We start from the raw sequence: 14,269 nt of genomic DNA on the forward strand, positions 1-14,269 counted from the left end.
TGTAAGAATAATTACAGTTATAGAACAAGGTCCCTGTGATTTTGTTTTAGTTTTCTACTTAGATTTGTGTAAGAGTGTGACAAAGCATCGATTATTATTGTTAGAACGTGCTCAGTTCCAACCAAGCTGATAAATTATCTTTATGACATACATATTGATTCTTCATTGCAGACAGAATAAACTTGTCTCACTTCTGTTGACTACCGATTTTACCTGTTCAATGGACGCTTTGACAATCTATACAATGCGCTCTGTTATCTGGCATACCACAATCTTATGATCCATTCCTGGAATATAATGTATTAGACATGTAACTGCAATACTAACACGTGGTTAACCTGTTACGTTTACACGCATACGCGCGCATACTAAAATTCCGCCATATTCGATAGGTGATTCAGTGTTATCGTCTGCAGTAGTATTTGTCATATTGTCAAGAAAGTATTGTTATTAGTCTATCCTTTGACTAATGTCACGGTGGTTTCATTTAATAGTTTGATTGATGGCATTATTAGTATTTTAATATCAATTTGTAATTTTCTACATGAAAAGTAAATTAATCAGTGACGTCATACTTGTATCGTTGATGGGGATTGGAAAAGAGACGCGTTTAGTTAAAAAAATTGTTCAGCGGTAACACTACTCGCTGCTATTAAACTGATTAGTACATTCTCCCGCCTGTCAAGTCACACAAATGAGTTCTCAAAACTGGCTCCCCGTAGAATGTCCCGTCATAGTGGACAGAATACAATCCGTTCAATTATTTATATTTGTGTAAGTTGTGGATTAAAACAAATAGAAAGAAGAACCCGCGAAAGATAACACTTCCTAACGTGCTTGATTTGTTTACCGCAACGAATGCCTACTCCGGCGTTGAAGCCAAATAACCGGCTATTGAGAACAAAACACTGCTCACATTAATGTATATGCACACACAGGAGGAGAACCTGTACCTGCCGATTCAAAGATTACATTTTCAGTTGAGTAGACCGGATTTGAAAGGAAGGAAGGGAGGGAGGAAGTCTGATGTTTGGTGAGTTATAAAGCGGTTGTCTGGATAATTTCATTTTCACATTACCTCTATGTTACCTCAGATTCATGACACGATAGTCGAATCTATGGAAACCCAAGCGATCGAAGTTCATCTATCTAATTGCACTTTTTTTTAGTACAGAACATATTAAGCGAAACAGACGACGCTATTGGGACACACTTAAAGCGCGGTGGTCGTCGCGCAGCGCGTGTTAGAATTTCATGTAAATAAACAATGTATTTTACACGCGTTGTTTGCGTCACTATGAGTCCGATATCGAACAGGACGCGTCACGACGACTGCCGCCCTTTAAAAATACATAAACAAGTCAGTTTGAAAATACACACATGTTCCATTTGCCGAACGTCCCTAGGTACTGCAGAACCTTCGGTGTCACAGATATGTATTCCATATTCCCTATTCCTTGGCGCTCTCTGCGGTCTCGGCATTTTGCGAAGTGTCGATATTTGACCATAACAACCAGTTTATAGGAGCCCTCGGGACAAACATATCGCCAGTGTTTCCATGCACTTATTGACTTATACCGACATTAATTAACTAAGCAAAATTGGGGTTGAACGTGTCATACTTTCAAATGTTTATTTTTGTAATGTATATAAAATTGTGATTATCATTCGCGACGTCTATATAGGTTCGTTTAATGTTGAAGGTTGCCACGCGGGACACAAGTAGCTACGTTGAATGGTGCAAATATACGGCGTGTATAAACACTCAACACCGTATGCCTATTACCCGGATTGGAACAAATTATTTGTGCAAACCTCGTTAACGAGTGGGTGTTGTCAATGAATTGATATACACTAACGATCTTATACAAATCATACCCAAGTTTGCTTTACTACCGACTGACTCCCGGTGGTTGCGAACGAGGATGCTGATACCAAATATCAAAACATATATATATATATATATATATATATATATATATATATATATATATATATATATATATATATATATATATATATATATATATATATATATATATATATATATATATATATATATATATATATATATATTGCATATCTTCAACAAAACAGAAAAGGGGGCGTGTAATTAATCGTGATACAACTAATATATATTTATAAATTTCCTTTTTTTATTATAAATTGTCGTATATTTTGTTGAGTGCTGGTATCCGAGGTCACTCGCAGTTAGTCATTCAATTTCAGTGGCAGTAATGCGCGTCATTCAACGTTCACATTCACTTGACGGCTTTGACGAGTAATCATTATAAAAAAAAAGCAATTTTCATCATTTTTCTCATCAAGTTATTATAACATTCGTGTTCTTTGCAGTATGATTGATCGCTGCCTGCCATTAGAGATAATGAAGGGAAGCTATAAACTCATCCACCCTAGACGCATTTTGCTTATAAAAGCGCACTTAGAATAACTTTATACGCGAAGTTAAATGACGCATCGGAAAAATGTGTTCTTTGTGCACTTATCTCGGGTAAGATGTACCATAATTGCTTTGACATCTTACTCTGTTTGTTGGTTAATTTGGGACGCTAGCATAGAGTCACAGACATGGGCGATTGGAAATATCGTGACTAACTGAAATACGACCGTGGTGTATCATAATAATTATGTAAATTAACTACACCACAATAAAAAAAACTGAGTAAATGGGATCTGAGATAGCTTAATACGCTAGTCTTGCCAGAATTCAAAATGTGGATTTTTTGTGTATAAATGATATTATAGTAATACGCCACAACTAAACATAGTGCCTTAGTGCAGGGAAGATTTGCAAATTTGAATCTTTCTTTTGTAAAACACAACTCCAAATTTCTCTTATGGCCACTTCCAATAGTACGATAACTCGTCTTCATACTGTCGCCATGGCGTATCATTTTGATTTTACTAGACGTCGCCTACATTGTATGTTCGCCCAAGCCTGTACTGTTTTACGCTTACAAGAAACGCGATAACATCTTTGAAATCCTCGCATCAAACACGTGAACCGGATGCATGATATAAGTAGCAAGAAAATATATTCACTTTTCCAGAACCCGTCTACGTATATTCCGGGGACTTGCGAGACGAGGCCTGTTGAAAAAAAAAAGAAGAGTGGGCAAGTCATTATTACGTTAGACTTTTGCGTGACATAGTCTCGCTGTCGACCTTGTGCCATTTTTGTTTAGCGACTAAAACAATGTATCGTACAAGGAATATGAACCTCGTAACCTTTCTTTTTCTGAACCATGCTCTGTAATTACCCCTGTGGGCTCGACCGCAAGACTGCCATCCACATATGACATACGTAATCAGTGAAAATTACCGTCCCCGTAAACACCTAACGACAAGACTGGGACTTGATGTAATTTTACTTGACGCAGGATCAATGTCAATTATTGTCAAGCACAAACACACATATAGATTTAAATAACTTCTACTCAAACAATAAGCAGACGCTTTTATTGCAGTAAAGAAAACTTTTAAGTTACTCTGGACGCGATTGATTCAAGTTGACAGGTAATTACGCATCGTTGATGAGTTGACGCGATTACAGAAGAGGAAAAAACGAACTCTTTCACTTTTTTTTGTATCTTAACAAACATAGATTTTCAGCGCGAATCAGAGAAAAAAAAATCGCACAAATAACTCATTAATCATAACGGGTTGAATTGATGGAGCTACAATTGAATGTGTCGTTATTGATTACATCACAAGGAAATGTCACGACAAGTCATGTTAGTATGCAGTATAGGTACAATCGAATGATAATGACTGCATCTCTCATAACACAAATTAGTACTAATGTACTAAGAAAATAATTTATAAAATACAATAGTAACAACAACAAAAATAACAATAACAACAATAACAACAATGTGGTTATTGCATCTCGACGTTCTAGCAAACGTGTACTCATAATCCCAATCGGCATCTAGTGATACTGTGTATTGTAGTCTTTATCGAATACCCATGATTCCTTGCGACCACTTTCACGCTGTTGCCCTTCACAGAATCAAGCAATTTACTTTAATAACCGGAAACGTTTGAAAGTCACGTGGTAGCCCCAAGACGTGCGCCGCGACGAACTACCGAAAAATGTATAAAAGGATATTGCTACTACTATAGAAGTAGCGTTTCCTTTCGGTGGAGGAAATACTGGAATTAAGACGTATTACATCATACTTGCGCCCGTCATTTCATTGTATGCAATTTCATTTATATTTTGCCCTTTAGGTTTATCAAGTTTTTTTGTGCGAATAAATTCATGCGTAGTTCGTGACAAGTATTTCGAGTGGCCTTACAATAAACCACACTGTTGGGTGTATAGTTTGTAATCGAGGTCGAATGATGTTTGCTTTGAATACCACGCTACACAAAGGCAAATTGTAGTTTAACAAGGATATGTTTTGTGTAAGCTGCGGGGATTTCAAATCTCAGTACAAATACTACCATAGCGGATTACAATATCTTTGTGAATAGAACCCCAGACGCCCACAGTCTGTATAAAAATGAACAGTTTGGCTTTATACGAAAATGAGCATATGGGCTTAACAGTGGGGTCACGTGACCATTAGTGTTATTATAACTTGATTTTCCCACAGTATATATACACAATATAACTGTCTGAAAAACTATTCAACATGCAAGTACCAATACATTTTTTTTCATCAAGAAACCTCAACTAAATATTGTATCTTGTTTCTTTGTTTTTTGTTAAGTTTGTTTTATCAGTAATGTGTCGTGTATTGCAATTTCAGTGAAATGATTATTTCGGCGTTTCAAGTTTTGATTTTGACTGACACAAATATATTCTCAGTATGCATTTAGCGCTTTCATAATTGCTGGCATGTTTTTTTTTTTTTTTATATCAGTGTAGTTTCATAAAAGTCACTTGGAATTGTTAATTTGTAATTTGATTAATTATTGCCATGTTGGTAATACATTAAACTCTGTGACGTAACAGTCAACATTTAGTTTAGTGCTTTTTGTGTGAACGTACTTTTTATATTTTATTATCTTACCAAATAATTGGGACATTTATCAAACCGGATTAAATTTATGATGCTATCATTGAATATGTCGTTATTGATTATATAAGAGAGTAGTTTAACGAGTCTTCGTGTGGGTATATAGTGCAGTGACGTCTAATACAATAATAATAGACGCATAAATCATAACTCCACCACCACGAACAATAACATAAATTCGAGACATGCATTCTATGTGATGAGTATTTTTTTATTCACGTTGGCGTATGGCGGTGTTATTGTCTGTGACAGTTTGCTGCGATTAATAACGATTTATTTGCAATCAAACTTCCGTCGTTACTTTTCACCGCATCAGATGGTTTTATTTATTAACCATAACCCTTTTTCAAATCGCGTGGTTGCCTCGAGATATTGACGACGAGTAATGGCCGAAGAATGTCTAAAGGATATTGCTACTACTGTAGAAATATTATTTCCCTTCGGTGAATGTAAGTGTTTCTAAGAAGTTTCATCACCACCTATACCGTCAGTCAAAGTATTATCATATGTTTACGACTTCAAACGTACAGTTTCTGCTATTTTATTCAGATAATTTTTATTTTATTCGTTCCAGGACAATAATTGGACGAAATGAATTCAGCAAACTCGGAAGTGACCTCGTAACTCACGTAAAAAGTCATTTGATTACGTCGATCCGTCGTGTAATCTTTTAGAAACGATATTCGGATCACGAAATGAATAAATGCAATAGGAAATTAAACGTTCTCTTGCGAAGGTAAGCCTGACATACATTTGCACGACGCAATGCACAAATAAGGGAGCGTAGATCGCGTTTAAGAATTAGAATTTTAAACGAGATCACAAATCATTTGAAAAGCTATTCCATCGCTACATATAGATTGTTTTAATTATTTTATGAATACGGATGTTATCAGCGATTTTGGCATATACGCATAATTTAGATTGAAGGACCAACATATAAGCAATTTCCTAGATTCCTCGGTTGGCACAGAGGGAGGTGTAGATAGGATATTACCATTTAAATGTAAAGTAATATATCCCACTTTTTAATCATGAATATTTAATTTACCATCACCTGCGTTGGAATTGCTCATATCTTATGTTATTCTGCCTTTATGTCGTTCAATTGCAATACAATGTTTTATTCCTTGAGATAACGACAGTTGCATATTCCTCATATAATAGTTACTAGTAGCACATTGACACATCGACGGTCTATGATGTCATCTATATTTAAATGAACACACAAAACAATGTTTTCGTAAAATCGTCTTCAGAACTCAACCAAGTATAAAGTTAACTGCACTATAGCTATTATGCAATTGACAAAAAAAGCATCAACGTATGCGCATGGAGTGCTAAGTCATATTTGTGTATTTAATAAATTTCGTTAATTTGCGGTAAATATATAAACGAAATTTCAGGAACCACAGCTGCACGCGTACGTTAAGTCACATATTAAATCTGTAATTTGTTATTCCTGAATGACTTATATTTTTTCTTTTATGAACGTACAATACTGCCCTTTGGGTAATAGGTTTATAAAATACTGGTTTATTGATACATAATATTACCAATCCGTAGTGACATATCCTACGTGTATGTGATTTAACACTGCGACAAGAATTGTCTGTGACGTCACATCTCAACATCTTAACTCATATCGTTGTATAAGTCGCATTGATAGGTTTGTTTTGCCTAAATGACGTCACAATGTTTGAAAAACATTTGTCACATATATTTGAGTATTGGAGGCCAGTCATTGGCATATATTAAAAGAAATATTACATCTGGAGATTCTGTCCATTGAGCCGATATCGATGTTAGATTAGGCACCAACAATTCGGAAAACCACGATTAATCCAAATATTGTGGTAATGACTGACGAACGTAATTAGTCAGCGCTGAACATGAATGGACGATGAATAGAGTGCATTGTGAATGTCAGTCGTAATCTTTTACACATTGACCTTGATTAGCAAAAACATTCACCATCCGTCACCATGCGAAGCACTTCATCGTCAATTGTGTGCACTGTAAGTTAAGGTTACAAAGGCCGTGGCGTTTATATTATTACAAGAGTGTATGCAAATTTGTATCAGCTAGAGCCAATATAAAACATTTTCAAGGTTAATAAAAAAAAAACGAGAATACTATCCCATTAATGGCATGCCTACTTTTCTTCAGTTACTTGAGTCTATATTCTGTATAATTTTCGACAATTATTATACATCAAATGTCACGTGAGTAACCGATATTATTGTGGTGCATTATACATTTATTTAAAAGGTGTCATTCCTGGAATAAACGATCTAACCAATAAACATACGGCATTAGTTATGGAAACAATACATTGCCGGGTGTACGCTCGCGTGACCAAACGTGTCAGGTTGAACAAATTCCTGTAATTGTATGTGTATTCTGTAAACCACACGCCCCCTGGAGTCTCTCCAGTTAATAATAAGAAACAATTAATTGTTTAGTAAATATTCTCTCAAAAAAAGACGGGATTACTTTCTAAACACTAGGGAGGGATAAGCGCGTGTTCGTAAGTATATACTAGTAGATTGGACACTTCTGCTAAATTAAAGGAATTAATCAGATTATACAGCGAGCCTTGGGAAATAAACAACAATGAGTTCGGTTTTAGATTGTAATGACTTTTTGTGTAGGTCTTATAAAAAAAGCCAATCTCTCTTGTCTAAGCGCTATAATAACCAAATACACGCCATACTCTATCTACTTTTAGAGGATCACCAGCAATTCAGCTTGTATTTTGAATTACCTGCCAGGGTGTCTGATCCTGGGTACATGGCCAAGGACTGTGTAAATTGAACGGTTTATTGTATACTTAAACTGAACATTGTCGGCGTCGCTCATGGCGGAGAAAATTGAAATTGACCCGCACGGTGTGAAAGGGAGAATGAACAAAAGAATAAATAAATGAATTAATAATTCACAAACTGAAGTAGTATGTAGGTATGTATAATTGTAAAACACTGAAAGTTCCCCATGAGAATAACGGTTCAAAACACAATGCAACAACTGATAAATATGTTCATGTTTCAGGGAAAGGCATTTTGTAACTTCCCCTACACATAACAAACTACGGCGATTACATATAATACAATAAACGGGATTTGAACTGACACTATAGATTTTGGCATAGCCAATAGGGTCTTCACTAATGTCATGGGAGCACGTGAGACAATGTGTGCAATCACACGGAAATTTTTTTTTTACAGATCTCTAATTTGCGAAATAGGGCGGGCTAAACAGATTTTTTTTTTATATTAGTGTGGGTCAAAATATTTCCGGCTAAGTGATCCAGCATGTGTTGTCATTCGAATCACTATTTCCAGTGTCACCTAAAGACAACACAATTTATTCACTAGTTCCAGCGACGCATTAAATTATTAAGAACTTGAAATAACAGAGAGAATTTATTAATCAAACGATACCCCGCAATACCCAAAGCTTATGTGCGAAACCTGTTGTCACCATTCGTCCAGTGCAAATAGCGCCATCACCGGTTGTATTCAATGCTATGTAACTTTTCCGGTAATATTTGAATGCTGTAACTACGTCATTCGCTTGGCTACCATGGTATTATTCAATTGTGATTCACTGAATCACGCGTGTGGGAATCCTCGCGACGAATACCAGTCGGTTACGAACTCTACAGCATCGTGAAGTTGTTGTGTATGACAGTAGATAGCATCGACATGAATAAATTTACATAATTATTCTCTCGACGTCGGATTAAATTAGTTTGTACATCATCAGAGTGTGCGAGTGCGCTCTTTCACCAGACGATATTTTCTCGAACAAGCGATGCTATCTTCCGGCGTTATCATCATTACAGAGCCTAACGAATTACCGGCGAAGTAAGAACATCGCATAGCTATCGCCGATGACCCAGTATTGCGAGTTTCCAGGACTGTAGCAGAAAAATATTACCACCGATTATTTGTTACCATATTGGCTACAGCTGCTATAAACAACAACCAAGCCTTTGGTCCGCGTGACATGGCTTTTGGATTTATTACTCGGAACATTTCGGTGTTGAAATAAGTTGTGTATTCGCACCACAGACGTGCGTGGACGCATGTCAATATCATTACCCGGATTAGTCACGTGGCTCCAGATAATTGTGCATATCACTTGTAAATCATACGATATTGCTGTATTTTTTTAATACTACTGACAGACCGTGAACTCCATAGTGTGTATTGCATCTACTCGCCTGTAATAACAACCGGTCGGATATTATCAACTATGGGTCAAAGGTTTTTTTCAAAATTGTAAATAACCGATTCCTACATTTGTCAGTTCACTTACACGGCGGTTGGCTAACCAGAGACCTGCTGTTTGTCGTTATCAAAAACAAAACGCTCTCGGCCCCTGTTTATTTGTGTGTGTGTGTTCCTGGCTGACAGCGCACGAAGCTTCCATTCCGGGAAATGATAACGCGAGGCGCTTGATGGCAGTTGCAGCAACCGCGTGGTGTAAATGTGTGTGGACCCCGGATACACGGGATTCTAACAGGTTAAGGAACTCCGAGTGGCCTGCGAAGCTGTTATAAGAAATGCGACGTTCTTTAAAACGGGCAGTGTATGCTTGTTGTCACCAAATAATAAAAAAGACATAGGCGGGATCTCGTGAGTAACTCATTTTTTTGGATATCACGCGTTACAAGTACCGATTCAATTTGGGGGGCAAAATATTCTTTTTAATGATTCCATGTCTGTTGTGAATATAAAGGAATACGTTGTAACGGGTTTGTTTTGACTGGGCAGTTCTGAACTATCTTTTATGTGGAATCGTTGCTGTGAAAGACTCCTATTATGTATTACTGCGAGGTGTAATCCGATTACAACGGGCACGTAAATAGAATTCTTGAAAATTGCCCATTAATCAATGAATAAAAAGGACTATTTTAACTGTGTTAGTCTACGTATTCTCAGGCTCTGTAATGTTCGTTCACGTGAGTCTTACTTGAAATCTCATCTCTGCATAAGATTACACATCTGAAAAGCCGCGCCGCTTTTGCCCCCGGAACATATAATTTGTTCAGTGGCATTTTAGTGGTATATCTAAACGTAATAATTATTTACCGATTGGGGTTGGTTTACTACACTCTATAGGATCAGATATATGACAGCACCATAGTTGTTGACGTCTTCAGGTGATACAACCTTCTTGAAAATATGTTGGTCTCTTAGTAGCAGCTTACGCGATACGCGTTGAAATAAAATAAACCACTTTTTTATGCGGGATTGTGAATCTAAGTACACATTTACATGGTGATATAAGACAGATACTGGGAACGTTGGTGATGCTACGAAGTATCTCGATCTCTTCGACCAAGCAAAGAACGCTTTTGAATCATATTAACGATATTAAATGTGATGAATTGCTTTTAGAATACCATTTGGGGCATCAATATATTAGAATTACTCGGAATGGATGGCATGGCAATAATGCTATTTAAAGACTAGCTTCCTCTAGGGAAAAATGAAATGGGCCACCGTCTATCGCGTTAGGTAAACTACACAGGGCCATCGTGTGACAGTTCCTGTTTGAGGGCATATATACGATTAAAATAACATATACTATTTTTATTAGTGTTTTAGAATATATATTTTTAATTCATGATAAATGAAAAAAAAAAACAAGGAGTACAACGTGCTGCTGCAACACCGTATCATTGCCATTCGTATCGTGTTTTTGTCGCTCCACTTATTAGAATGAAATATTCATTTTATCGTATTTATATATACATCTCAATTCCTCTTTGAACTTTGACTTAGTTAGAGCTACTGATGAGTATGTGTTGAACACCATATATGTGTTCAATTTGTGTAGTTTCTATAGCCGTTGTTGTTGTTGTTTCAATGTGTTTTTCATCATTGTTGAATTGTATGCGTGCGTTTCAAAGCTGATTTATGCTGCTGATCGTTCTAGAAGTGTGCGTAAGATAATCTCATCGTTCTAAGGCTTGATTGCTTGTGTGGGAAAAAAATCAACTAAGCTTCGAAAAAAAAGTAATTGAACCTGATTTCATTGCCCCGCGGAACGTTGTCATTTCAAATATAGTTTCAAGTGGCATTAACAACATTTAACTGAAATACAAATAATTTCCTTATTGGCGAATCTGTTCACTCTAAACTGCATTTTCTTCGCACGCATGTCATGGCAGATTTGGCTGTGTATGACATCACGGTTCCGGTTCATCGCCCCGTGGTATGTATCTCATGAATTGGTGTCCCGCGGTTGTGCTGTGCATTTGCATATCATGAATTCTTAATGACTTCACCACACAGCTTACCGTCACTGATAAATTGCCTGTCATTTTCACTGGCTTGTCATAACAATAATGTCCCGCGCATCCCTCTTACTCGCCGCGTGCGTCTCAAAGTGCGTCGTCCAAATGTGCCCGGTAACTTTGAAAGGGCGAGCACGTACCGTTAACATTTTCTTCTTTCTCGTTTGTTTACACAGCCACCTGTGATAATGTACGTGCTTAAGGAGGATTAATGTCCCTACTCCGAATTTGGATATGATTACGCAGCGGCCCTCATATGCTAAGCTAATACCTCATACATATATTTCAATCGCCTGGACTGCTGTAGGGTGAGTCTAGTTCAAGATTACCCCACACGAAGATGTTTGACGGACTAATTCTCTATTTGATTGCCGCGTTCTTGGTACAATTTCAAGGTAAGACTGCATTATTACAATTACTATTATGTGTTGACGCGAACGCCTGTGATCGCGACATCAAACAGCCCGGGAGAATAGGAATAAAAAAAAAAACGTAATGCGCAGTCACGCAGTTCGAATGCGCACGCTCACCAATTTCACTGCGAGCTTTGGCATCAGCAAGAGCGTTCTTCCGCGATGGATGCGAAATCTTAATATCAAGTAAATTGCAAAGTTTCAGCTTCATTGAGAAAAATAAACCCCGATATATAACAATATCCCCTGATGGTGATATTCCTTCTATCGAATTTATACTCTTCCGGTTCACTGACGATTTCTGCTAACTGAGGCCCCCGTATTTTTTATAGTACGTTGAACCTTTATTATCGAACTCCGCCCAAAGAACAGGTTGCGGAAGCATCCTCATCACTGCACGTCTACTTGATTAGACGCTGCCTGTGCAACAACTAGTAATGTTCGGTAAATAATAAAATTGGAATCAGCTTTGGAATGAATATATCTGAGATGAGTAAGTCCTGTTCACATGTCAGCTAGATATATATATATATTTGTAAATTCAACTGTTGATGCGTACAGATGACACCATACTCGCCCTAATTATGGATCTTGTCTGTGAGATACAGGGACAGTGATGCAATACATATTACGCTCTATCGAACACGTGTTTACGCATACATGCTTGACTTGATGCCTATTCCGGGCGTCATTTTTTTTAAACACGGTTCGTTATCTTTACGCGTGTTACTTGTTTAAATTATATATTGATGTAACCGTGTAATAGTGTGTTTGAAAGGCAGAGACACTCTCGTAAAAATAAAATGATGAACTTGTATCATAATTTAAATTATTGAATTAGTGCAATTGACCTACTTTATTCAACTGTAAACCACGTTCAATAGTGTGACGTCATACATTATGCGAATGAATTCTTAAAACCGGAATTTCGGTTTTTAATTTCAATTTGCCTTTTTGAAACCCACATTTAATGAGCGATTTTACACCGGCAAATGTACTTAAGTGTGAATGTAAATAGTTTAATCCATCGCACCGCAACGTATATCAGTGTGCTGTAAAATGCGTTATTGACGCACGATTTGACTGGTACCCTCAAATGGGCAAGCGAATAACAACATACATCGGTGATATAAACAGAGCTACCCTTATCTAATATAAAAATATCTAAGGCTAACCTAATTAAAACTGTGTGAAAATAAGAAAAGCGACGAAGCGAGGAAATTATGTAAATGGGAAAAGACGTGAATGAACTGTATTTAATGATTATGTCGATGTTGTCGTTTACAGTAAATGACAGCCCTATATGCCGTGCTCCAGGCAACATGGACAACAATTTAGCCGATTGCTACATAATCAGCAGTATTCAGTAGCTACTTTTTTGCGGCACATTCATGTAATCATAATATAGAAAATGCGGTCATTGTGGCATGCATTGTCAATTTCAAGAAGCTTAAAGCGAGGTTCTGAATAGTAATCAGCATTCATGTACGACTGAAATACAAATATAGTTACATATAACATTCAGCATGTATGGAACAATCCTAGCAATTCATTTTCAATCCAACCTCTTCCCGACAGTTTCCATTCACTTTTCCGCGTATATTTCCATAGCCATAACAGGTCAGGCAAATACTTCTCAATTCAATGGCTTTGTTTTGAAAAAAATAAAACGTGCAAATTTTCTCATCATATTACCCAAACCTAAAAAATAAAAAAATAAAAAAACGCACACACACAAATAAAACGTTAGTTGGATCTTTGATTACCAGCTTTGTGTGGTGTGTGTACTCCAGAGTCGCAGTGGTCTTTCCTCGCCATACATTGTTGCCTATGCAATTTCGAATATATGAAAAACACTACTAGTATTTTACAAATAGATTGGAGGTTAACTATCGGACACGTTTACCGAATTAGCATTATTCCATTATAACAGTATTCCTGAGGTGGCTAATATAATCATTGCCTACCATATGCTACGTTATGGACTTTGTGTGGCGAATTCCCAAGTACGATAATGAGACATTTCGTCACAGTACAGCTGCACGCGAAAACGTTAATGAGTCCCACGTTCACGGTATATAAGGTAATATTTATGACAAGTATTGTATGTCCAAATGATACGTATGATCCATTAATATTATATGAATTGACAATTCTCGTTTTCCATAAAAAACTAGGAAATATATGCTTATCGCAGAAAGTCCTATCTTATCCTCTGAATTTGCTTCACTACAATTGAGTGAGTGACCTGCCAGTGGGTACAGAGTCTGTCACACTGTGTCTCGGAGACCCGGACATGAAGACAGTTGCTAGCTTATAAAATTGTTACGGCAAGTTCAGTTAAGTAGGCCCCGGGAGAAATTGACTTGCAGATCGTTATATGACGAACGTTCAATGAATACTGAACGCAGAATTGAAGCATGAGATGAATAACCTTCGCTGACTCGATGAAAGGTGTTTCAGATGTCGTGTTTTGTCTTTGATTCTTCGATCTATTT

At 36.9% G+C, this 14,269-nt stretch overlaps 1 protein-coding gene across 2 annotated transcripts in view; it reads left to right on the forward strand.

Annotated features, from left to right (window-relative positions):
- Window positions 1-850: 850 nt before the first annotated feature.
- Window positions 851-14,269, forward strand: part of LOC102806958 (neuronal acetylcholine receptor subunit alpha-10) — a 128,283-nt gene continuing 114,864 nt past the window's right edge. The window contains exons 1-2 of one of the 2 annotated variants that reach the window (XM_085490547.1): window positions 851-1,033; window positions 11,535-11,753. In XM_085490547.1, the coding sequence (XP_085346673.1) occupies window positions 11,699-11,753 (55 nt within the window). In that variant the 5' untranslated portion in view covers window positions 851-1,033; window positions 11,535-11,698. Of the gene's footprint in view, window positions 1,034-9,452; window positions 9,692-11,534; window positions 11,754-14,269 lie in introns of those variants that run through there. The other variant, XM_085490546.1, reaches the window with a different exon arrangement.

The sequence above is a fragment of the Saccoglossus kowalevskii genome, chromosome 15, assembly GCF_978046115.1.
Source record: "Saccoglossus kowalevskii chromosome 15, keSacKowa6.1, whole genome shotgun sequence".
Taxonomy (NCBI): domain Eukaryota; kingdom Metazoa; phylum Hemichordata; class Enteropneusta; family Harrimaniidae; genus Saccoglossus; species Saccoglossus kowalevskii.